At 40.2% G+C, this 26,947-nt stretch overlaps 1 protein-coding gene across 1 annotated transcript in view; it reads right to left on the reverse strand.

Moving 5' to 3' along the window:
- Window positions 1–26,947, reverse strand: part of CLMN (calmin) — a 106,211-nt gene that overhangs the window by 14,547 nt on the left and 64,717 nt on the right. Inside the window, exons 5-9 of the mRNA XM_058162634.1 lie at window positions 16,913–17,005; window positions 12,145–12,335; window positions 4,054–4,247; window positions 3,097–3,179; window positions 485–1,738 (exon numbers count right to left, since the gene is read on the reverse strand). Coding sequence (XP_058018617.1) covers window positions 485–1,738; window positions 3,097–3,179; window positions 4,054–4,247; window positions 12,145–12,335; window positions 16,913–17,005 — 1,815 coding nt within the window. The remainder of the gene's footprint in view (window positions 1–484; window positions 1,739–3,096; window positions 3,180–4,053; window positions 4,248–12,144; window positions 12,336–16,912; window positions 17,006–26,947) is intronic.

The raw sequence follows: 26,947 nt of genomic DNA on the forward strand, positions 1-26,947 counted from the left end.
TTAAATCTAATCTTAAGTAAAGCATCTAATCCAAACAGATACTTTTTAAAAGTTAGTTGAAAATAGAATGTATTAAAGGGCATCCCTCCTTCCAATAGTAGTGTACAGCTTCTCTAAATCCTGGTGTGCATCATATAGTGCAAGTCAGAGGTGGTATTCAGCAGGTTCTGACCAGTTCTGAAGAACTGGTAGCGAAAATTTTGAGTAGTTCGGAGAACCGGTAAATACCACCTCTGACTGGCCCTGCCCCCATTTATTATCTGCCTCCTGAGTCCCAGCTGATTAGGAGGAAATGGGGATTTTGCAGTAACCTTCCTCTGGAGTGGGGAGGGAATGGAGATTTTACAGTATCATTCCCCTGCCATGCCCACCAAGCCATGCCCACAGAACCGGTAGTAAAAATGATTGAATCCCACCACTGGCGCAAGTTAAAATAAGAACTATTTTGTTGAACCAAGCAAGTAATGGCAAAAACAAACTTTACCACATGAGCATCTGAGTGCGCAGAATCGTTTTCAGTGGTAGCCATATTGTTGCTCTTTTGAGGCAGGGTGTTTTTCCCCACCACAGGAGCCTTGCTACATGAAAATTTGGTATGACTTTGAGAATCCCTTTTCTGTTTTCTTGGGCTTTTATTGTCCTTTTTTTTTGGCACATCCTTCATATTGCTCGGTAGATCTTGTTTGGGAATATTCCCTTCAGTGCTTGGGCTAAGGGGCTCATTTTCAGCCAAACAATCAACTAGAATTTCTGAGCAGATTTTGCTGTTTTCTAAAAGGGAAAGGTCTGTATCAGAAGTGGAGGTAGCGAAGGCATCCAGCAGTGCTGATATGGAGACATCATAATGTGGATAATAGAAAAGGTCATGAGGAATTATGGAAACTTTGGAAGGATTTGGTGTCATCATTGATGCTTCATTAGCAATATTAAGGCTTTTGGAAGCATTACTGATTGGTTCATATTCAGGTGTATAAGTTGCCTCTGAATTATCTTCAATGTCATATCCATCAATTTCCTGATTAGTAGATGGGATTTCCTTTAAGTTAGATGATTGTTCCATAGGGTCATCATTTTCTGTAAGCTTAGATATTATTTCTTGATTCAATATCTGTAATATATACTTCTGTGCGACCTCTTGTTCTTCAGATGTTGGAATTACATACTCAGGTTCATTTGTCAGATGTTCTGATATGTTTTTAGATGAATGGGAAGTCCAAGGCAAGGAGCAAATCTTACTCTCAGGTGATTCTTTTATTTCACTGGATGATTTTTGAATGTCCGAGTCAAATTCATCAGAGTCAATGGAATCTTTATGGTAAATAAGAATAGTTGATGGGAGGTCATCACTCTTTATCGAAGCAGACAAATTCACTTGATTTACTTCAGATTGGTTTACACTGTTGGCAAATTTAGCAATGGGACTGATCTGAACACTTCTTACTGGCAATGACCGAGGCCTCTGAGGTTCTTTTGTAGAAGAATCCATATAATCAGCTAGGCTGTCATTAGGTTCTCCACTTGTTGCATGAAAATTTGGATTCTCCTCATCAAGAGGCAAAGTAAGACCATCAATTTGGAGTGGTAGTGATTGGTTTTCTACTAGGTGAATAGGATATATATGTTCTCCATTTTCATTCAGGAGTAACACTTTTTCTTGTTTTTCTTCCTCTGGTATCTCTTTAAAATGGACATAAGCAGATTCAATTGGAAATTCCTTGTCCAGATCTGAAAAATCTTCCTATGTGACATTAAATATAAATAATAACAATGAATACATAATCATAGAACCATAGAACCTGAAAAAAAGTTGAATGGTTATATTTTCCAAAATACTGGGCAAATAAGTGTTCTAATTCAATATAAATGAATGGTTTTTATGCAATTTGGGAATTCCAACAGATTGTCTATCTGTTCTGCTTTTTTAAACTCTCATAGCATAGATATGAAAGTTACTTTTTAAAGTCTATATAGAATACAATTCAAAGGTGGGTTTCAGCAGGTTCTGATCAGTTCTGGAGAAATGGTGGCATAAATTTTGTGTAGTTCGGAGAACCAAATTCTGACTGGCCCCACCCCCATTTATTCTCTGCCTCTCAAGTTTCAGCTGCTTGGGAGGAAATGGGGATTTTGCAGTACCCTTCCCCTGGATTGGGGAGGGAATGGAGAATTTTACAGTATCCTTCCCCTGCCATGCCCACCAAGCCACGCCCACCAAGCCACACCCACAGAACTGGTAGTAAAAATTTTTGAAACCCACCACTGATACAATTCCACCACAAAAAGTTGAAGAGAAAGCATTGGACAGAGACTTGGATAAAAGTGGACAGTATATGTCTAATTCTCATTTGCTAAAAATTGAAGGTAGGGGAATATGACTATACACATGAATTAATCAATATGCTGATTGTCATAGTTTGAAAACCAGATTCAGAATACTTTGTTTTGCTTGTAGGAAGCTCTATACCAGAGGTCTTCAAACTGGACAGATTTAAGACTTGTGGACTTCAGTTCCCAGAATTCTCCAGCCAGCATAGCTGGAGAATTCTGGGAGCTAAAGTCCAAAAGTCTTAAAGCTGCCAAGTTTGGAGACCTCTGCTCTATACCCAAGGTCCAATGTCTTCAACAAGCCAGTCTCCGGAGTCTGATATCCTGTAGCATCTATTTTGATGATCTTTATAATCTAAATCAGGTTCTAAAGGATTCACATGGTCATAACAATCATCAACTCAATTTTGGCAATTTATGATGAAGGTACCTTCTTCTTTCCAGAACAGCCAAGTCCTTGATATTTGCTGAATTCAATATGATGCATCGTTGTAGAAGATAAGTGATTTCATTATACTTTAATTTAAAATAATAGCTGAATCATCTTATGATCATAAGATTGAATATATTGAAATATTAATACCAACAACTGACAAAACCTGACAGAAGTGGGCAACAATCATACAAGGGTAAAAGTCTGAAAATCAGCAAGCATTCCTTACTTAATCTATTCAGCATGATAATGTATCAGAAAAATCACAAGGAGTGATGCTATATGAGTATCTTAAAAAGAAAAAAAAGTTAAAAAGTGAGGCAAAATAAAACACATACCCCTTCCAGTTCTGGGAAATGCTCCAAAAATTGTGCCACATATGTCATGATGGACTGTTCATCAGGTGAATCAATCATAATGTCTGGAAAGAAATCACATGAAGCATCATTTCAATATGATTGAAACAGGAATTGAAGACTTTACTATTTAATCGTGCGGGGCTAGCCTAAGTGCATTTTAATTATAATTTTAAATTTTAAAGGGTTTTACGTCGGTCTTTGACCGTTTTAGTTAATTAGGCCTATTAAATATTCGTTTTAAATTTGTTTTAAATTTGTTATTTATATTATGTATATTCTGTGTTTTTAATATGGCTGTAAACCGCCCTGAGTCCTTCGGGAGAAGGGCGGTATAGAAATTAAATTATAAATAAATAAATAAATATTTGCATCCATGAATGAAAAATAATGACCATTCCAAAACATTTGTCTTTTCAAAACTGTCATCTTTACTTTATTCTCAGTGAATATCTTTGTGCCTTAATATTCTTCTCAAAGTACAAAAGTTTCTTTTAAAGAACAAGCATGGTCTGGAAGATGATTTGGTATCCTTCCTGATAATGAGTTTGCTAAATTAAAAATGAGTGCTGGTATCCTTCCTGATAATGCATTTGCTAAATTAAACATATTTATTTTTCTTCCTTTTTTCTATAACCTTCATATCTGTAAGATTGGTTTTTGTGCTAGGAAGATTCTCAACATGCAGTCTGTTAGGTTGAATGGTGCTATCACTTCTGTTTCGTATTAAATGCCATGAATGTTCTAAACCAGGGGTCCCCAAACTTGGCAGCTTTAAGACAAGTCTTAAAGCTGCCAAGTTTGAAGACCTCTGTTCTAAACCTTATTCTGAACCATCTCTCTTAATGGTGGAGTACATGTTGTGATTTATCTGACCTGTATGTTTATCTGTTTATGCTACATATACATGCTGGTGACATTTAAAGATGAGTAGGCTACCTTCTGGTTCCAGAAGCCTTGGAATACCCAGATAGTCTTGTGCGGTACAGAATGCATCCTCTAAGTTTTCCCTGGGAGATTTCTCTAAAGCTTGCTTCATATCTACCAAGCTAGAATCTATTGCTTTGATTACAGCTAAGAAGGCCAGGCCACTTCTCCAACTGCTGGTAAAGTCCTGAATTGCAACACCATATCTAAAAGAAAAAGAGGCACTATGAACATTCAGATACAAAAACAATAAGCTTAACAACTTTGGGAACATGAAAAATTGTTGCAATAAAATAACAGCTTTAGAAATTGAGCCACACAATTATAAGCTGACAACTAAATTTCCAGGGTTTCCCCCCCCATATATTTATTTCAGTGGAATGGAATGGAATTCATTGTACATATATATAACAAAATTGATTTAGCTTTAGTAATTTAGATTACTGGTGCAATCCATAACAAAAATGTAAGACAGAATGAATAATATAGAAAATGGTCCTTATACAAGTAATTAGGGAGAAACCAGTCATGTTTCCATGTATGCATGGAGTGATTGTAGTTGTATTTAGGAGTCTGACAGCCCATGGATAAAAGCTGTTTTTAAACCTTTTTGTCCGGCTGGCTATACTTCTGTGTCTTCTACCCGATGGTAAAAGTGAGAAAAGACACTGACCAGGATGTGAATCGTCCCTAAGTATCTTCCTTACTCTGCTGAAACAACGAGACCTGGCGATGTCATCCAGTGCTGTTAGGGGGCTACCAATGGTTTCTTGTGCCAAATTAATCACTCTCTGTGGTGCCTTCCTGTCCACAGTTTTTGAACCAGTGTACCATACTGTTATACAGTATGTAAGGATACTTTCTATCATAGACCAATAGAAAGAGGTCATCAGCCATTGTTCCACCTGATTTTTCTGCAGGACTCTTAATAGAATAGAATAGAATAGAATAGAATAGAATAGAATTTTATTGGCCAAGTGTGATTGGACACACAAGGAATTTGTCTTGGTGCATATGCTCTCAGTGTACATAAAAGAAAAGATACGTTCATCAAGGTACAACATTTACAACACAATTGATAATCAATATATCAATATAAATCATAAGGATTGCCAGCAACAAGTTATAGTCATACAGTCATAAGTGGAAAGAGATTGGTGATGGGAACTATGAAACGATTAATAATAGTGCAGATTCAGTAAATAGTCTGACAGTGTTGAGGGAATTATTTGTTTAGCAGAGTGATGGCCTTCGGGAAAAAACTGTTCTTGTGTCTAGTTGTTCTGGTGTGCAGTGCTCTATAGCGTCGTTTTGAGGGTAGGAGTTGAAACAGTTTATGTCCAGGATGCGAGGGATCTGCAAATATTTTCACGGCCCTCTTTTATTTATTTTATTTTTTATTTATTTATTTGATTTTTATACCGCCCTTCTCCCGAAGGACTCAGGGCGGTGTACAGGCAGAATAAAACCAACAAAGAACAATATACAATATACAAAGTTAAAATATCAATTAAAAACTTATTAAATGAGCCTGAAAAATTTAAGAAATTTACCATAAAACCAAAAACCCCATTAAAATTGCTAAAAATTTGAGTTTAAAATTCCATTCAAGCCAGCTCCGCGCGAATAAAGAGGTATGTTTTCAGTTCGCGACGGAATGTCCAAAGGTCAGATATCTGGCGTAAGCCCGGGGGGAGTTCGTTCCAGAGTGTGGGAGCCCCCACAGAGAAGGCCCGTCCCCTGGGGGCCGCCAGCCGACATTGTTTGGCGGACGGCACCCTGAGGAGTCCCTCTCTGTGGGAGCGTATGGGTCGGTGGGAGGCATGTGGTAGCAGCAGGCGGTCCCGTAAGTACCCAGGTCCTAAGCCATGGAGCGCCTTAAAGGTCGTGACTAACACCTTAAAGTGCACCCGAGAGGCCACAGGTAGCCAGTGCAGCCTGCGCAGGAGAGGTGTTACATGGGAGCTGCGTGCAGCTCCCTCTATCACCCGCGCGGCTGCGTTCTGGACTAACTGAAGCCTCCGGACGCACTTCAAGGGGAGCCCCATGTAGATAGCATTACAATAATCCAAGCGAGAGGTAACGAGCGCGTGAGTGACCGTGCATAAGGCATCCCGATCAAGGAAGGGGCGCAACTGCCGAACCAGGCGAACCTGGTGGAAGGCCCTCCTGGAGACGGCCGTCAAATGATCTTCAAACGACAGCCGATCATCCAGGAGGACACCCAAGTTGCGCACCCTATCCTTTGGGGCCAATAACTCGCCCCCAACAGCCAGCCGTGGTTGCAGCTGGCTGAATCGGGATGCCGGCATCCACAGCCACTCCGTCTTGGAGGGATTAAGCTTGGGCCTGTTTCTCCCCATCCAGACCCGTACGGCCTCCAAACACCGGGACAGCACTTCAACAGCTTCATTGGGGTGGCCCGGGGTGGAAAAGTACAGCTGGGTGTCGTCAGCGTACTGCTGGTATCTCACCCCAAAGCCACTGATGATCTCACCCAGCGGCTTCATATAGATGTTGAACAGCAGGGGCGAGAGGATCGACCCCTGCGGGACCCCACAAGTGAGGCCCCTCGCGTCAACACCGTCTGTGACCGGTCGGAGAGATAGGAGGAGAACCACCGATATACGGTGCCTCCCACTCCCAATCCCTCCAACCGGCGCAGCAGGATACCATGGTCGATGGTATCAAAAGCCGCTGAGAGGTCTAACAGGACCAGAGCAGAGGAATAACCCCTGTCCCTGGCCCTCCAGAGATCATCCACCAATCTCTTCTTGATTCGTGCAGTATACAGGTCCTCAATGGAAGGCAAGTTGGTAGCAATTATTTTTTCTGCAGTTCTAATTATCCTCTGAAGTCTGTGTTTTTCTTGTTGGGTTGCAGAACCGAACCAGACAGTTATAGAGGTGCAAATGACAGACTCAATAATTCCTCTGTAGAATTGGATCAGCAGCTCCTTGGGCAGTTTGAGCTTACTGAGTTGGCGCAGAAAGAACATTCTTTGTTGTCCTTTTTTAATGATGTTTTTGATGTTAGCTGTCCATTTGAGATCTTGCGATATGATAGAACCCAGAAATTTGAAGGTTTCTACTGTTGATACTGTGTTGTCAAGTATTGTGAGAGGTGGAAGTATGGAACAGTTTCTCCTGAAGTCTATCACCATTTCTACAGTTTTGAGTGTGTTCAGTTCCAGATTGTTCCGGTCGCACCACGAGGCTAGTCGTTCGACCTCTCGTCTATATGCCGATTCGTCATTGTCTCGAATGAGACCAATCACTGTCGTGTCATCTGCGAACTTCAGTAGCTTAACAGATGGATCATTGGAGATGCAGTCATTGGTATACAGAGAGAAGAGAAGTGGGGAGAGCACACAGCCTTGGGGGGCTCCTGTGCTAATTGTACAGGTATTTGATGTGATCTTGCTTAGCTTCACCTGCTGCTTCCTGTTTGTTAGGAAGCTTGTGATCCACTTACAAGCCTGTTCTGGTACCTGTAGCTGGTTTAGCTTAGTTAGGAGAATGTCTGGAATGATGGTATTGAATGCTGAACTAAAGTCTACAAAAAGGACCCTTGCATAGGTCTTTGGAGACTCAAGATGTTGTAGGATGTAGTGCAGAGCCATATTAACAGCATCATCTGTTGATCTATTTGCTCGGTATGCAAATTGCAAGGGGTCTAACAGCGAATCCGTGATGGTTTTCAGGTAGGAAAGAACTAGCCTTTCAAAGGTTTTCATGACTACAGATGTTAAAGCAACTGGTCTGTAGTCATTCAGTTCCTTGATGGTGGGCTTCTTCGGCACTGGGATGATGGTAGAGCGTTTGAAGCAAGAAGGAACATAACACATCTCTAGTGATTCATTGAAAATATGGTGAAGATGGGGGCCAATTGGTCAGCACAGACTTTTAAGCAAGAAGGAGTTATCTTGTCTGGGCCTGGAGCTTTTCCTGGCTTTTGTCTGTGAAATAGGTCCTGCACTTCCTTTTCTGTGATCACTAGGGGTTGTGAACCCAATGAAATGGGGTCAGTTGTAGGAGGCTTGGCTGTTGATGGTGTGTCTGAGATGGGGGTTGTGGAGATAGGTGGCTGTAGTTTCCTTTCAAACCTGCAGTAAAACTCATTCAGGTCATCTGCCAGTTGTTGATTACCTTCAGCCTGGGAAGGAGGTTTGCCATAGCCGGTGATATTTTTAAGAGTTTTCCACATGTTTGCTGGTTCATTTGCTGAAAACTGATTCTTTAGCTTTTCAGAGTAGCTTCTTTTTGCTGCTCTGATCTCCCTTGTTAGTGCATTTCTGGCCTGATTGTACAGCATTTTATCACCTTTTCTGTAGGCTTCCTCTTTGGAATGTCGTAGCTGCTTAAGTTTAGGTGTAAACCAAGGTTTGTTGTTACTGTGTATTCGCAAGTTCCTTGTAGGTATACATAGGTCTTCACAGAAGCTGACATATGATGTTACAGTATCTGTGAGTTCATCCAGGTCTGCAGAGGTATCTTTAAAAATATTCCAATCAGTGCAGTCAAAACATGCCTGTAGCTTTAATTCTGATTCCTCCGTCCAGGTTTTCACTGATTTAATTATTGGTTTTATGGCTTTAAGTCTTTGCCTGTAAGCAGGTACAAGGTGAATCATGCAATGAAGAGGAATCATGCAAGGAAATGAAGTTAAAATGAAATAAGTTAAAATGAAATAAATAAATAAATAAATGTATATAAATTTATTTATATAAATAAATAAAGTTAAAATGAAATAAGGGGTGTGCATAAGAGCCCAAAAGTGCCTACCGTTCCTGTCCTATTGTTTCCTTTCATTATATATACGCTTATATGTTGTATAGTTGTTTTATGCTTATGCTTATATATACTGTTGTGACAAAATAAAATAAAATAAAAAGTCTCTGTTGAGCCTTACTAACCACCAGATTGTGTTTTTCCAGGTGAGGTCTTGACTAATAAGCACTCCCAAGAATTTAAAAAAGGAAACCCACTCCACACGGCCTCCCCTTGATATACAGTGGGGCAGCTTCCTCTCTGTTCTTTCAGAAATCCAGCACCATCTCCTTTGTCTTGATAGTTTAGATGTAGGTTGCTTTTTGAACACCATGTGAATAGCTTCTGGATTTCTTCCCTGTATGCTAATTTGTCCCCTCCAGTTATAAGACCCTCAAGGAAAGGAAAAGAAAGGAAAGGAAAGGAAAGGAAAGGAAAGGAAAGGAAAGGAAAGGAAAGGAACAGAATAGAATAGTTGGAAGGGACCTCGGAGGTCTTCTAGTCCAACCTCCTGTTTAGGCAGGAAACCCTATATCATTTCAGACAAATGATTATCTAATCTCTTCTTAAAAACTTCCAGTATTGGAACATTTACAACTTCTGGATGCAAATTGTTCCACTGATTAATTGTTCTAACTATCAGGAAATTTCTCCTTAGTTCTAGGTTGCTTCTGTTCTTGATTAGTTTCCACCCATTGCTTCTTGTCCTGCCCTCAGGTGCTTTGAAGAATAGCTTGACTCCCTCTTCTTTGTGGCAAACCCTGAGATAATGGAACACAGCTATAATATCATCCCTAGTTCTTCTCATTATACCCAATTCCAGAAAGTGTTCTTTAATTTTAATGTTATTCTTCGACAAAATTTATTCCACGCCAGTATTTATGTTTAAGAAAAAAAAAAATAAGAATATATTCATGCATATGACTTGATGCTGGTTAACTCTGGTGCACCTTGAAGCTTAAATGTGCTTCCTATTTTAACTGAATTAATTTAGGGCTGTTTTAAATGTATTATCTAGCTTTACTAGCTTTTCATTTGCATGTAAAAATATACATCAGCCAACAGCCTCCTTTATTTAACAAATGCCCGTTGTCCAGATAGACAATGATCATAAATTAACATACATGGAAATGCCATGGACATAAAACTGTTTATAACAAAGGCCCATGCTCAAACACATTTTGTGATATCACAGCACAGTTGATTACCTACGAGACATGAAGTATTTACCATAAATACTATCATGAAATTAGGGGTTGAAATGATTGGCCCCATAGAAGTCCCTCCCAACTGAGTAGTATTTGATTCTATGGTTATCACAAAATGCAGCTTGGACTCCATCTGGGAAGCGAATTGAGTCCATCCCATAATCAATTGACAGCACCGCTGGACACTATCCACAGAGGCAAAAGGAAGCTGAGACTGGACATTATAGAAAGTCCCCAGTGACACTATCCCCTGATCAGTGAGTAGCCCAGTTTGCTTCCTGTTTGGCTTGAGACATGTCCAATAATGTCATAATTCACTGAGATTTCAAAATACAGTAGACGAATGGGTCTCCGTGATCAGGAAAATGAGAAAAGGATAATTCTCCCTATCCCAGGAATATGCCTCTATGGGGGTAACGGTGCTCATAATTTTTAAAGCAGAGATTAATATTTAGGTAGAGACAGAAATACAGAAAGAACTCAGGGCAAGTTACTCTCTGTAATAATTTAGAGGAATTATAAACTGCTTCCTGAAATCTAATGTAAACAGTTTATTCAAATGATTTAAGCTGTGAATGTCTATATTTGCACAAGATGAATATTTGAAAATATTGCCATGGGCTTTTTATAATTTTTTTCCAGGAAAAAAACAACTTAGAGACACAGTTCTGACTTAGAATATATTCTTACAGAAATGTGATGTGCATAACAGTGTCATTCCACTGACCTATTTCACAACTGTTCTATAAGAAGTCATTAAACAAAGAAGACATGGAAAGGAAAGTGCATGGAAGCTGCTTGCATTTTAGAACAGCATTTTAACTGGCAATGAAACCTCTGACCATTCCAGGCACAAAAGATTGGCCTCTAAGCTGCATATATAGAGATGAAAATTAATCTGTGGAAAATGGAACTTCCCTCCAGACAAACAGATTACTATACCCACTTTCTTCTTTGAGATTAATGGATATAAATGGAGGAGTGGAATCACAAAGCTGAATTCCAGTTTAATTTTCTGATAAATTATGATTCTCCCCACATTCTCCAAAAATACCTACTAAGAGAAAGCATTATTCTCGTTTCCATAATCTTTGTATGGTAATGGGGATTTGCACAAAAAATCAATTGCAGAGAAATTCAGAACAGTGTTATCACAGAACAGGAACATCAGGAAAGTTGATCAGCTTGATAACAGGCTCAGTTACATTCTGTTCTTGCACAAGGTCCCCTTTACCTTACTTTAAACAGATCTATGACTATCATTAAGTGTTGTACCTTAATGATTCTTGATGAAGGAATCTTTTCTTTTATGTATACTGAGAGCATATGCACCAAGACAAATTCCTTGTGTCCAATCACACTTGACCAATAAAGAATTCTATTCTATTCTATTCTATTCTATTCTATTCTATTCTATTCTATTCTATTCTATTCTATTCTATTCTATTCTATTCTTGTTGTGTCTGCACCCCCCAATTCGGGCCTCCTGCCAGAAAGTTACTTGAAAAGTGAGGGGGAAGGGCCATCAGGACTTACCTCGGGAGTACCGGCTTCCCTGGCTCAGGTGCAGGAGCCAGAGGCAGGCCAGGTGGAGGAGATAACGAGGCCTCTGTCCCCTGACTCTTCACCCCCAGGCCACGCCTCCAGACCCAGCTGATGGAAATCAGGCCTGACTGGACCCTAGGCTTCGTAGGCAGGAGAGGCGGAGACAACAGAAGAAGGGGTGGGGCAGGCCTAGGAAGTGCTGAGTCATGGAGCCACACTCCACAGGATATAAAAGCAGCAAGGGCTGCTATGCCTCTTCATAGCAGGCAAATCAACTGCTTAACTAGAGCTGAAGTACTGTTTGTTGACTCATTGGCATCAAGGGAGATAACAGAGACACTTGGCATACGCTCGCTAGTTTGCTGCCAGAGCTGATAGTGCCGGCTAATTAAGCCATCGCTCAGACTGAGGCAAGGGGGACAGAACAATTCTATTCCATTCTATTCTATTCTATTCTATTCTATTCTATTCTATTCTATTCTATTCTATTCTATTCTATCAAAAAGGAACATTTTTCATTCCTCTAACAGGCAATGAAATTGACTTATGTTTTTAAAAATTGAGGAGAGGAATAAACGTACTTTCTAGTTTTCCTTTGAACCCAAGTTAAAAGAGCCTTGATTGCTTTCCGCTGATCCTTCACAGAAACAGACATGTTTCTCTCAACATTAGGTGTGCTGGGATGAGATGTGTCCGAATCAGGGCCACTTGGCCCTGATGACAGGCTAGATGAGGAGGAGTTCCTATTGAGGTTGCCTGTAAGTTCCTTTATCTGTAATGAAAAAGGCAATTATTAAGGTCAGAAATACAAAACAAAGATCTATCATCTAGTCATGCTTCCCAGACAATCAGCCCTTTTCATTGCTTTAGGCAAGAGGATGCTTGCAGGCACCTCTTCAGTGCTAAGACCCAGAGTTCAGCTGAGGCAAATCTGATGCATCTGAAAACAGCTGTCCATGCCCTACATCACTAGCACTGGCAACTGCTTTCCAGTATATATCATAAAATGCACATCAGCTTCCAACAGTCAATATTTTGCAGGAACATGGCCCAGATCTGGGCCAAACTACAGGTATGGAAGCTGTAATAAACAATCCACAAACATGCTCACTTTAAGAGTAACGTATTTCTTCTGTGGATTATTTTCTCAGCTTTAAGAGGTTAAAAAAATAAATAATTTGCATATACGGTATTACAATGGGGGGAAATGAATGGAATGTGCCGTATTCCTAAGTAAAGAGCCTTAGCCATTAATAGCATTGTTGCACAACAAAGATTTAAATATATACAGTATGTAAACTGCTTTTGCAGCACTGCCGAAAAGGTAAACTTTTGCATTTTTCTTTTTATTATCATGATTAATCTGTAATACATCTACTCATCTATCTGTTGGACTGAGTGACCTTTCCATAAACAGATCTCTTTCTTTTCAGAGAAGGGATTGTATTGCAGCGGAAAAGTCTGCTTGAGAAAAGAGCTTCTGTTATTTCCCTCTTAGTGCTACAGGCCTTCATGTATCTGCCTTGCTATCTGAGAATCCTACTTCCCTGAACGCTGGATTTTCAGGGGAATCAGTATAAGGTACTGTATCTCTCTGCCTTCCTGTAATTGTGTTCCCATGAACTCTGTTCCAAACCCTTTAGCCTTTGCCAGAATAGGGAATCACATCTCCCCCCCCAAAAAAAAAATCATGTTTATAATGTTCAAGAAAGGTATTAATAATGTTAATGTTAAAGAAACATATTTCTGCTAAATATGGATTACTTTATATGTGGCAATAACATAATTTATTAGAATGCAGCAAACTGCCTTTTTGGTGGAAAGTTACCAAATGGTAGAAAGGGGAAAAAATACTCCAGAGTTTGGAAGAGATAACAAGTGGCAAGGAGCAGGCTCAGTTTGGAGTCCAGTGTTAGTTACAGTTTATGAAGAAGGTATTTTTGGAATGCCACAATAGCAGTAAGACAATGCTAAAATCAATGCCAATGTCACCTTGCAGCAGAACAGGATAAACAACCTGATCCTTTAATGAGTGATACTCAGCACCAGGCATGGAAGACTCTTTGCTTTTCAAAGGCCTGACTTATTTACTTTTTAACAGATGGTGGGGCGGGAAAATGTCTTCTCATGTTTCCTGGCTTGTTAGCTCCCATTTTGCCATTCGGAAATTTGGCTCACCTTTAAAGGAATAATCATGTTTTGGAAATAGCAGCTGAAATGGAGGCAGCCGGAAGGAAAGTAGTAAATGGCAAAATAATTGAAAGGAAATGGTAACTTTTTTTCTCCTTACCACATTCACACAGCTACTGCATGATTATCTGATCAAGGCCCATTCTAAACACATACAGTACTCAGAAAGTGTTTGGTTGCAAATTATGTTGCCAGTTGTTTCCCCCCCTACTTTCCCTAGCAAAGAAAAACTACCGTATATACTCGAATATAAGCCGATCCGAGTATAAGCCGAGGTCCCCAATTTTACCCCAAAAACTGGGGTAAACTGGGGACTCGAGTATAAGCCGAGGGTGGGAAATGAGGCACCTACCGGTTTGGGAAACCCTCCCTCCCTCAGCTGAGAAGGCTGGCGGCTCCCCGCCCGCCTCTCACTGCACCGCAGGGCTTCAGTCCGTAAAATGTGAAAAAGAAAAAAAAAACTCGAGTATAAGCCGTATATACTCGAGTATAAGCCGAGGCTTAAAAAAAAAACTGAGTATAAGTCAGAGACCGAGTATAAGCGAGGACGTTTTCAGCACAAAAAATGTGCTGAAAAACTCGGCTTATACTCGAGTATATACGGTATTTTGATTTGGCCATTTTGAGGGAAAAACAAATATTTTAAGCATTCTAGTTAGATGTTTTTAATTGAATGAGTATGTATATTTTCTAGCTACTGACAAAGCAATCAAAAATTCATTTTTGGGGAAAACTGGTCCAGTTGGCTGAACAATTGGCAGGGGGTTGGACTAGATGACCTACAAGGTCTCTTCCAAATCTGTTAATCTGTAATCTAACCTAATCAACTGCATCATCATCACCTGACCAATCTTGCTTAGGCAAATATCAGTTTAAATCAGGAAGGCTGAATATTCCACTTAATACTTTTTAAAACGGATTCATGAGAATACTAATGCTTGTGATTTTAACAAATTCTCTTTGTCATCAATAGGGGTTTTTTCCCCCTTCAAAACACTGTCCATTTTAAAGGAATGTGGTTGCTTATTGGCCATTGAGGAGAAACATGCTTACAATAGGGAGCGATGTAAATTATTTAAATTATATTAGTGGTAAGAAGGCACAAATGTCATGTGGCTCTCCCACTGGCTATCAAGTTCTCATGTAGGACTTAATCATGAAATGTCATTGAAAATTTCACTGCCTTTCTTAAAATTAGAGTAAAGATGATCTAGCAAACTGGGGTTTAGTTTACTTGCTAATTTGATACCCTGAAGATCAGCACTTCTAACTCTCCCAATCTCCCTTACATTAAACCCACAATAATTGTCTAATTGTTGTAAGATATTTTAATGGGTTTTTGTTGTTATTGTTTGATTATTTATATCCGTTTTGTTTTGGATTTTCTTTTTTAACCCTGTAACCCTCCTATAACCATTTATGTGGGATGGGCTGCTATACAAATTAAATAGATCAAAATAAATAAATAACATCTAGACCAAGGGTGTCAAACTTACATCATCATGTCACGTATCACAACTTTTTCCCCCTCCGCTAAACTGGGGGTGGGAATGGTGAGCGCATGATGTATCCGGCCTGCAGACCATGAGCTTGACACCCCTGATCTAAACAGTAGCCCCAAGTCTTTTCAGAAAGTGAAGGGGCTTTTGTGGCTTTGGGAGTTAGCAAAATTTAATTGCCCAAATTGGAAAAACTCAGTTGCCCAAATTAGAATAAGCAGAAACAATTTATTTTGAAAGCCATCTGTAAATACAATCTACAGTGCCAACCAGACTTTCCTAAAGATATACTTTAATATATGCAGAATTCAGAATGACAAAGTTATACAGCATTTACATTTTTTTTATAAAAATGTCTGTAAAAAGGAAGAATTTTAAGAAGCATGTGTCCAAGATATATCAGACTTCAACATTTTAATTCAGGTTGCATATTGGTATTCTTCAAATATTTGTGGTATTTGCATGAACTATTTAATGCCGATTGCCAATCCTCTGACTGAGACAATAGATTGGATAGGTTATTATAATTAAATATTTTCTTCAAAACTGGCAATTCTCTCCTCCTGGAAAAGGTTCAAATTCATTCAAGAGCCATTTGATCTACTTAGGTAAAACTCAAGGAATATTGATTAGGTTTGAAGGACCTGCTGTTCTCCTTCCTAAAAAAGTTTTCAAGTCCTGATTCCCACATAGTATTTTCAATCTATCAAGGTGGCATAAATAGAACTCTCAATCACATTAGAGGTCATTTGTAGAAAAAACAGCAACATTTATAGAGAGTAGAAATGAACGAGAAGTATTGTTGGCCAAAATCTGGTTCACAATCCATAAAATAGGGGGTGAGTTAGATCTGCTCTGGACTAGTGTTTTTAAACAGTTGGAAGCATATTGATTACATGAGTAAATCATTGTGTGACATTTCACAGTTTAATTTTGATGTTAGTACATTGAAACAATGCTCATCTACAACTGTTTAAAAAAGCAGTGTGCAACCTTTATTTTTTGACTGAGTCCTGCACTTGGCTTTTTCTGGCATATCGGGAATCATATTCCAAAAATTACCTCAGGATAAAAAGTAGAGAGGGCCAAGGATAACACTTACATTTGATTTAACATAAATGTAAATGTAAGTAAAATTAAATAACATAAACACTATGCAGTGTCCCCATATGTTAATTTTTCCCCTCCACCAAAATAAAAATGACAATTTGTTGTAAGGGTTTCTGGAATCTACATCTGAGGATTGAGAGGTTCAATTGCAACCTTAGCTGGGGCCTCAAGTTTTGCATCTCCATTTAAAGCATAATTGGCAAGATGCATACCATTAAAATGAAGAATGCAATGACTGGAGACTGATCTAAGATTTGGATGAAAGCCAGAAACATTTAAGTCAGGCTGGACATAAGTAACTAGATGAAGAAAACCATTTGTGAGGCTAAAGGAAATGTCCTGAGAAGGAGGTGGAGGAAGAGAAAGGGAGAAAAGAAAGACGTAATAAGGCTCAGGTAATGGGATCATTGCCATAGTCCGAATTTTGCAATGTTGTTAGACAAAAAATATATATGTATAGATGACAGCAAGCTTCTATTTAATTTGTATCCTTTTTTGCATACCAATCTGTTTTCTGTTGAAAGCAAAAACGTGAATTGGATTTTCTTACCTGAAAAAACAGGATTATGTTCCATATCAGGCCCAGTACCATGGAGGAGTTCCCATCTGCTATTTCAGATGCATCAATGCTAACCAGCTTTACCTAAAGAAAAATGGTTTGCATTTTTCAAAGTTATGTTTTCAAATAAATATATTCATCAAATAATTGATTTTCAGTTGTGGAACTAGAGACTGTATATACCATCTACATTTCTCAATAAGACTAGGCAACTTTTCATCACATTGTGCTTTTTTACAGTGCAATAGCTACTGACTATTGTTTCTATCTACACTTCTATATAAGCTGTACTAGTTTACAATATACAGTAATATGGCCACACATATTTTCTTGCCTGTAGGACTGGCATTTTCTCTTCTTGCTACCTTGTTTTACCAGGTGTTAGCCCTTTTGAGATAGGCCAGAGCAGGAAACAGACTATTTAAAATCTTGTCAATGTTACACTCTGCTCCACTTAAACCAAACAGAATCAAATGAGGGTTGTCTTGAGTTACTTTCATACCTCTTCTTCCTTCCAGGGCTAAGTTGATCTTTATTTAATGATTCATGCATTCTTTCCTCAAGTTATCTTGGTATTCCTCTATACCGGCCAGCAGCAAAGATAGCAAACTATCCTTCTATTTTTATTTCAACATAAAGGAACTTGGCCATATTGAATGAATGAAGCTGTATGTGGGCCTGACATTTAGATCCCCAAGTACCCCTGGACCCCATGAGCAGGAGAGGAAGATGTCTTACCCAGACTAGTATTATTCATACTGCATTTAGCAACTGCTTTTGTGAGTCAGTCACTGTTTATAGGTTAAACATCACTACCAGCCCCTTGTGCATTTTATTTTTTCTGACCTCCACAATCCACCTCTATCACCCTTGTTATAATCATAGATGTATTATACATTGCAAAATACCTAAGGGCTCTCAGTAGTAGACAGATAAATATCTAAGAAAAAATAACAATATATGGTATCAAGATCCAGATGCCCTCCAGAAGAGCTCTATTTTCTAGTAGCTTCCAAAAGTCATGCAAGGTAGGAGCCAAGCTAGGTGCTCATTGGGAGGTCCTTCCAATCAACCAACCCAATCAATGAAAAGCAGGACCATTGAGCTTTGCCCTCCTTTGCCTTCTTAAAGTGGGGCAATACTGATAGTTTTTCATGGGTTGATTAAACCGGCCAAATCAATTTGTTTCAGAACATGCAGTCCTGCAGGTATCTAAACGCCAAGCCATGTAGGGCTTTCTAGGTTAGTACCAGCACTTTAAATAACACTCAGAAACTTGTGGGCAATGAATACAGGGCCCACAACACTAGTGTAGTATGTTCTCTTCTGTTGAACACTGATTATCACAAGGGCTGTTGCATTTTGAACCAACTGCAGCTTCTAAGTGATCTTCAAAGGCAGCCTCATGTAGAGCATCTACAGTAGTCCAAGCGAGTTTTGGTGAGAACATGAATTACTGTAGCAAGAAACAGTCCAGGTAGGGTTAAAACAGATGCATGAGCTGAAGCTGGAAAAAGTTCTCTCGGGCCACTCCGTACCTGCTTTTCTAGCAGAAGCTAGGAGTCCAGAGGAACGTATAAGTCACAAAACTGATCATTCAGGTGAAATGCTGCTCTGTCCAGATATATTGTTGAAATGAACAAAGAACCCCAATGGACAAACAGTAATTCTGCATTAGTAGGATTCAGCTTAAGCCCTCTCCCATCCAGACTATCATTCTCTAGATCAGGGGTGTCAAACTCATGAGCCGGATGCATCATGCACTGGTCACACTCAACCCTGGTTTAGTGAAGGGAAAAAAAGTTGATATACATCACATGACAGCAACATGCCACCACGAGTTTGACACCCCTGCTCTAGGTAAACTAGACTACATAATCAATTCCCCAGGATATCTACATCTGCTTTTACTGAGACTGGCTATAATAACAGAATCTTGTCTGATTTTGCTGTACCTTCTCCTCCTTATTATTCAGTGAATTAGGGAGGTGGCTGACTGAGCAGCTTCTAGACATTGTCTGGACATTCTGGATTTAGGAATGTTTTAGCCCTTTTTTCCTTGGAAATGGAGGCTGTATAACTCTGTTAGGGTCATTTCCCTTATTTTCTACACAGAACCATGCAGCCTCTATGTTAGATTGGGAGAAAGGATGAGACCCGAGACCAGGGTGTCCGGAAGCCCATGGGTGGCTTCCCGAGCACTCGCATCACTGCTTCTGTCATTGTTTTTTTTTTTTTTTTTTTATTGAAAGAGTTTTAAAAAAAACAAAAACATTTTCCCCCTTTTTTCCCCCTCCCTCCCAAAAAAAAAAAAAAAACAAAACATCCCCTCCTCCCCATCCCGGCTTCCCGGGTCAATCACAAGGTAAAGTCCAATCCAAATAACCACATCCAAAGCTTTTCGTCTCCCAACCCCCTCCCCATTACATAAAATAACTTTCTAATTATTCAAAGGCAATCTGATATTTCTTAATCTGATATCTGTTTTGTAGATAATCAATCCATTTTTCCATTCAATTAAATATCTTTCCTGCGTATTGTCTTTTAAAACGCTGAGATTTTAGCCATCTCAGCCAAATTAATAACTTTCAATATCCATTCTTCTATTGTAGGTATCTCTTCTTCTTCCAGTATTGTCCAATCAACAGTCTTGCTGCTGTTATTAAGTTCAAAATCAATTTAGTCTCAATCCCTGTACAATCCATTATAATTCCCAAAAGGAAAAATTGTGGCAGGAACTTTATCTTCTTCTTCAGTACATTTTGAATAATCCACCAAATTCTTATCCAAAAGACCTTAATTTTCTTGCAAGTCCACCAAATATGAAAATATGTAGCATCATCACAATCACACCTCCAACATTTCGCTTGGATATTAGGATACATACATGATAATTTTTTGGGATCTAAATGCCATCTATAAAACAACTTATTAAAATTTTCCTTAAATTCTGTGCTTGTGTAAACTTAACATTTCTAACCCAAATTTTCTCCCATGTTTCCAACATTATTGGTTCCTGAATATTCTGTGCCCATTTTATCATACAATCCTTTACCAAATCCTTTTCCGAATCTATTTCAAGCAACACATTATACAATCTCTTTATATGCTCCTGGGTCTGATTTCTAATTTGCTTTATTAAATTTTCCTCCCTTTGCATTATACCAATTTTTTGATCTTCTTTCCATCTAGCACTTATTTGCCCATATTGAAACCAAGTATAATTCCTCCCTTCTTCATTTTAATACCTGTAATGATTTTAATTGCAATCTACCTCCTTCAGCATACAAAAGTTCTTTATATGTAATCATTTCCTGTTTCTGTTCTATATTTATATTCTCTATTGCATGTCTAGGGCTCGCCCATATAGGAATCTTATAATCTAATTTATAGGAATATTTATTCCAGACCAAAAGAGCACTTCTCAACACATGATTCTTAAAAGCCCTATCCACTTTTTTTCCATAAAATAAGTACGCATGCCATCCATATAACAAGTCATAACCTTCTATATTCAAAATTCTTTCCTCTGTTAAGTTAAACCAGTCACTTATTACTGAGAGGGTTACTGCTTCATAATATAGTTTAAAATTAGGCATTCTTAAACCACCTCTTTCCGCTGAATCCTGTATTATTTTCATTTTAACCTCGCCTTTTACCCTGCCATATAAATTTATTAATCCCACTCTGCCAATCTTCCAAATTTTTATCCTTTTTAATTATAGGTATCATCTGGAACAGAAACAAAAATCTAGGTAACACATTCATTTTAATAGCCGCAATCCTTCCCAATAGGGATAACTGCAATTTCTTCCAGCCATTCATATCATTCTGAACTTTTTGCCATAGCAAGTCATAATTATTCTTATAAAGTTTCTTGTTCGATGAGCTAATATAGACCCCTAAATATTTAACCTTTTTTACTACCTCAAATCCTGTCATTTCCTCTAGTTTTTGTTTCTGTTGTATAGACATATTTTTAATTATCACTTTTGTTTTTTTCTGATTTATTTTAAATCCTGATACCTTTCCATATTTATCTCTGCTTCTGTCATTGTTGATTTCATTATGAAAACCTCTAAATATTTTGAATACAAAAAGTCTACAACTATCAGGAAGTTTTGCCCATGAAATGGTGCGGCAAAATCAACGTGGATACGGGACCAAGGGTTTTTGGGCCGGTCCCATTCCTTTATGGGAGCCAAGGGGGTGGGTGGGTCTGGATCCTTGACAAGAGGCATACTTGGCAACCCACTGTTCAATGTCTTTATCAAGGTGTGGCCACCACATGTAACTTCTGGCAAGACCTTTCATTCGCACTATTCCAGGATGGCTTTCATGCAACATTTCTAAGACCCTAGTCCTCAGTGCCGCTGGCACAACCACCCTGTCTCCCCATAACAAACACCCCCCTTGTGTGACAAGTTCATGTTGTTTGTTACAGAAGTCCTTGAATTCGTCTGTTAGTTTGCCATTTGGCCACCCCCGTTGGACCCAACCCATGACAGTTTTAATAACGATGTCATGCCGTGAAGCCCTTGCTAGAACCGCTGAAGTCAAGGGCCCTGTTGTCATAGAGTCAATGAGCAGTGCCAGTCTTCCTGGGGTTGGGTCATCTACCAGCCTGGGAAGCGGGCATCTGCTCAGAGCATCGGCATGGGTTACGTCTTTGCCAGGGCGGTGGACCAGCATGTAGTTGTAAGCTGCCAAAAACAGCGCCCATCTCGTTAGTCTGCGTGATAATGCAATGGGCGTGGGACGGTCCCCTGCCAACAGATCTAGCAGTGGGCGATGGTCAGTCATGAGTTTGAAATGTCTCCCAAAAAGGTATTCATGGAATTTCTTCACTCCTGCTACCGCGGCTAGGGCTTCCTTGTCAAGCTGACTGTAGTTCCGCTCGGGGCTAGACAGGGTCCTGGAGAAATATGCGATGGGTGCCTCGGAGCCGTTTGGCAGCCGGTGGCTTAATACGGCACCCACTCCAAAAGGAGACGCATCACAAACGAGTACCAGGGGTAGAGTCTGGTTGTATTGTATTCAGAGGCTGTCTTCAGTTAGGAGTTTCTTAACTTCTGAAAATGCCGTCGCCTCCTTCTTGCCCCACACCCACCACTGCTTGTTTGCTAATAGCTTATGAAGGGGTTCAGCCACTTCTAGCTTTTTGTTTTAGGAAGACGGAATAAAAATTGAGGAGTCCCAAGAAAGCTTGTAGCTCAGTTTTGTCCCTAGGGGTGATTGCTTTAATCTTGGATTCGGTGGGGTGTATGCCAGCCTGGTCTATTCTGTTACCCAGGAATTCGACGGATTGTACCCCGATTTGGCATTTGTCCTTCTTTAGTTTAAGCCCTGCGTTTTGGAAAATGGTCAGGACTTCTCGCAGTCGAGATGTTAGTTGTTGATGATGGTCAGCTGATATTAAAACATCATCGAAATAGGGCACTACCCCAGGGATTCCTTGCAACAGCCTCTCCATTAAGTTTTGGAAAAGCCCTGGTGCCACGCTGACCCCAAACTGTAACCAGGTGCATTTGAAAGCCCCCTGGTGGGTCACTATTGTTTGTGCTTCCACTGTGGCATCGTCAACGGGTAGTTGCTGGTATGCCTGGGCCAGGTCAAGTTTAGCAACATTTTGCCTGGACCCAGAGAATGTAATAAGTGTTGCACGATTGGCACCGGATAGGCACTCTTCTGTGGTGCCTTGCTTAGGGTTGTCTTGTAGTCTGCACAAATGCGGATAGACCCATCTGCCTTTATGGGAGTCACTATGGGGTTTTCCCAACGAGCGTGGTCGATGGGAACAAGTATCTCCTGCTGGACTAATTTGTCCAGCTCTTGTCAATTTTGGGTTTAAGGGCGAAGGGAACCCTCCTTGCTTTAAGTCTAATTGGTGCTACCCCCGGGTCTAGGTTGGAAGTAATAGGAGTCCCCACCTACTTCCCCAGAGTCCCGGTAAAGACGTCTTGGAATTCGTGAAGTAGATCATCCTTCCGGTATTCACACTCTGCCTGGATCTCCAAAACCCCATGGAGGCCGATCCCTAGGGGTCGGATCCAGTTCCAACCCATGAGGCTTGGGAGATCACTCCGGACGATGGTGACTGGCAGCTTCTCTCTGTATTGACCATAAGCGACGTTTACGGCAGCGATGCCTTCTTCTGTGTGGTGGTTGTGACCAACCAATAGTGACTTGATTTGTATTCGCGCTCTTTTTGTGGCAGCCAAGTTGCTTGCACGTGCACGGTGGTTGCGGGCCGTTTTGCTTTTTCTCTGCTTGATCCCTTTGGCGGGAAGGTTGAATCGGCAGCGTAGCCTGGCAGACATGGGCCAAATGGCCTTTCTTCCTGCAGCGGCGACGAACAGTATCACGGAAACGGCAGTTGTTCCTGTGGTGCTCGCCCCCCCCAGCTGGCACACACGAACCTGCGGTTTCTGGGGAGGTGCTCTGTTTGGAATACCTCTGCCTCCTCAATCTCGTCGTCCCCGGCCTCCGATGAGCTTACTTCTGGTATTTCACTTTGAGATGTCCTGTGGTGGATCGGGGCAGTCACGATCGTTGGGGCTCTGCTGATCCCGGGCTGCTGCATGTTCGCGGCGACTTTGTTGGACAGCTCGTATCCCTTAACTCCCTCGATTGTGACCTGCCATGTGAGGCCGTGTTTCAAAAGTAGCCGCTGCCGCAGGGTAATATCTCTGATTCCACACAGGAACTGTTCTAGTAGGGTGTCATCTAGGGATGCCCTGTAATCACCTAGAGACGCCGCTTGTTGGAGTGCGGCGACAAAATCGCTTATAGACTCCCCTTCTAACTGGAACTGCTGCCAAAATACATACCTCTGGGCGAATTTCAAAGGAGTTGCGCATAATGGGCGCGTTGGATGTCCTTTAGAGTAGTCCAGTTGACCGACTGGACCGGAGATGGAGCCATTAGGGCCACCGCTACTTGGAAAACTGTTTGCCCACAGTTATGGAGGAACAAGGCTCTTTTTCAGTTGTCTGGTAGCAGGTGGTTGTTCTTTTGCTTCGAGGAAACAGTCAAACCTAGTCATGAACAGCTCCCATGATTCTTCCGCCGGATCAAATGGCTTCAGGTTACTGACGGCTTTCAACATGTCGGAACTCTTCCTTTGTTCCGGTGGCTGGTCTATTCAGAAGATCTTGGGTCGTCCGATCCCACCCTCATCGTCAATGTTAGATTGGGAGAAAGGACGGGATGCGAGACCAGACCAGTGACCACAGCAAACATATAGGCAGGATGCTCCTCTTTTATACCCACCTGAAACCAGGTGGTGACCAATAGGATTTGAATCTTTTTCTGCTGGAATTTCCCACCAATGAGAACATACACAACACTCTAGACACCAACAGGCTTCTATGGAATGTCCAGTCTGGCTCAGCAATTTCATGTAAGTGTTAAATAGGAGGGGGGACAGAACCAATCCTTGCATCATCCTACAAGGAAGTAGTCTCTGGCCAATCTCTCCTGCCCTTCCCCTCAAATGGAATCATCCATCAAGGAAAGACCACAACAACTGAATATAGTGGCTGCATTCCACAATCATTGCAGACGGTCCAGAAGGATAACATGGTTGATGGTATCAAAGGCTGCTGAGAGATCAAAAAATGACAAGGATGGATGCATTTGGCCATCTAGGTCCCAACAAAAATAATCTATGGCAGCTATTTAATAGTTTTCTATTTAGTAATAAAGACTATTGGTTTGCAGCTACATAATTGCTCTTCAAAAATGATTATATTAGAAAAAAATATACCTTCTAAATATTTTTCCAACATTCTCCTGTCTAAAACCTACTACTAATTTACTTATTAAATACCACCAGTATTAATCACAAAGTATTCAGTTTACTACCAAGAAGTATAAAAATTAACATATTTTAGATTCCGCATCCTTATGAATAAATACATTGTAAGCTAAAAAGAAGCAATACTATATTAAATGCATATCTGCCACCAGAACATGTTACTACAGCTAGTCCTGACTTACAACCACAATTTGGATCAGAATTTCCAGTGCTAAGCAAGGCAGTTATTCAGTGAGATGCACCTGATTTTACCTTTTGCCACAGTTGTTAAGAAAATTGCTGCAGTTGTTAATGCAGCCATTAAGCTAATTTGGCTTCTTCCGTTGACTTTGCTTGTCAGAAACTGGGAGGGTCATAAGTGGTGATCCCATGACCCTGGGATGCTGCAACCAGAGTAAATAAATGATGGTTGCTAAGCACCCAAATTTTTGTCATGTGATCATAGGAAAGCTGCAACAGTTATAAGTGTGAAGGCTAGTTGCAAATCACATTTTTTCAATGCTGTTGTAACTTCAAACAATAGCAATAGCATATACCACTTCATAGTGCTTTACAGCCTTCTCTAAGCAGTTTACAGAGTCAGAATATTGCCCCCAACAATCTGGGTCCTCATTTTTCTGACCTCAGAAGGATGGAATGCTCAGTCAACCTTGAGCTGGTGAGCTTAAACTCTTGGCAGTGAGTTGAATTACCCTGCAATACTGCATTCTACGGGGATGTGGTGGCTCAATGGCTAAGACGCTGAGCTTGTCGATCAAAAGGTCGGCAGTTCAGCGGTTTGAATCCCTAGTGCCCTGTAACAGAGTGAGCTCCCCTTACTTGTTCCAGTTTCTGCCAACTTAGCAGTTCGAAAGCACATAAAATGCAAGTAGAAAAATAGGGACCACCTTTGGTGGGAAGGTAACAGTGTTCCATACACCTTTGGCATTTAGTCATGCTGGCCACATGACCACGGAGACATCAAGGCTCTTCATCTTTGAAACTGAGATGAGCACCACCACCCCAGAGATGGGAACGACTAGCACATATGTGCGAGGGGAACTGTTACTTTTTTACTGCATTCTAACCACTGTGCCACCACAACTCCACCCGTTGCTAAACAAATGGTTATAAGTCAAGGACTATCTGTACTTGATTGTTTTTCCTTCATTCTGGGATTGGGCCTTCCTATGAGGGAAAAACTCAACACAACTACTAGACACAGGGAGAGTTTTTCCCCGTGCCATCACTTTATTAGACACCTAATTCTCACAGTGCTGTCTAATATCTATATGTATTTACCATGTAGTATGGCTGTAGTATTATTTATCCTTCTTGTGATCATCTTTAGTCTCCCTTTTAGTGATATTATTATGAGTATTATTATTCCGTTGCTTTGTACGCTGAGAGCTTCTGTACCCATGTCAAATCACACTTAGCCAAATTCAGTTCAAAAAACTGTCCCTGTGTCTAGTTGTTTTGGCATGCAATGCCCTGTAGTACTGTCCTGAGGGAAGGAGTTGAAACAGTTTATGTCCAGGATGTGAGGAGTCTGCAGTCTACAGATCTCAGCCCTCCTTCTGATCTGTGCAATATGCAGGATTTCTACAGAAGGCAGGCTGGTTGCAATTATTCTTTTGGCAGTCTTGATTATCTGTTGAAGTTTGTACCTGTCCAGTTTGGTTGCTGTACCAAACCAGACAGTTATAGAAATACATATAACACGCTCAATAAAATTAAAACCAATAACTTAATCTTTTTAATAAATAGCAAAAAACAATAGTGATTAAAAGTTTGTTTTTATAAAGTTATAAATGGGCCAAGGATCCATATAAGATTTTGGAATTTATAAAAAAAACTCCTTCTGGTGGGCTTTTGGTTTTTTTAAAAAAATAAGATTTTAAAAATTGGACACTAGAGGAAGCTTGAGGAAACTAAAGATTACAATTAAAGGAGACGAGCACATAAACTCAATTTACAATTACAGAATGAAGCAAAACACTCCAGTATTGGACATATTGAATGATGTTTTTGAACAATGAGATTAGAAGTTAATTTTAGCAGTATCAAAAGAGACCTCTGCCTCTATGGAGAAATTGTGTCTAAAAGATATTATGGAAGAGGAACAAGTTCTACTTGGGAAGACTGAGTCTGAGTTGAATGTGGATTTATAAATTACAGGCTACAAGAATTACATGGAAAAAGTTGCTACACTGGACATACAGTTC

The sequence above is a fragment of the Ahaetulla prasina genome, chromosome 1, assembly GCF_028640845.1.
Source record: "Ahaetulla prasina isolate Xishuangbanna chromosome 1, ASM2864084v1, whole genome shotgun sequence".
Lineage (NCBI taxonomy): Eukaryota > Metazoa > Chordata > Lepidosauria > Squamata > Colubridae > Ahaetulla > Ahaetulla prasina.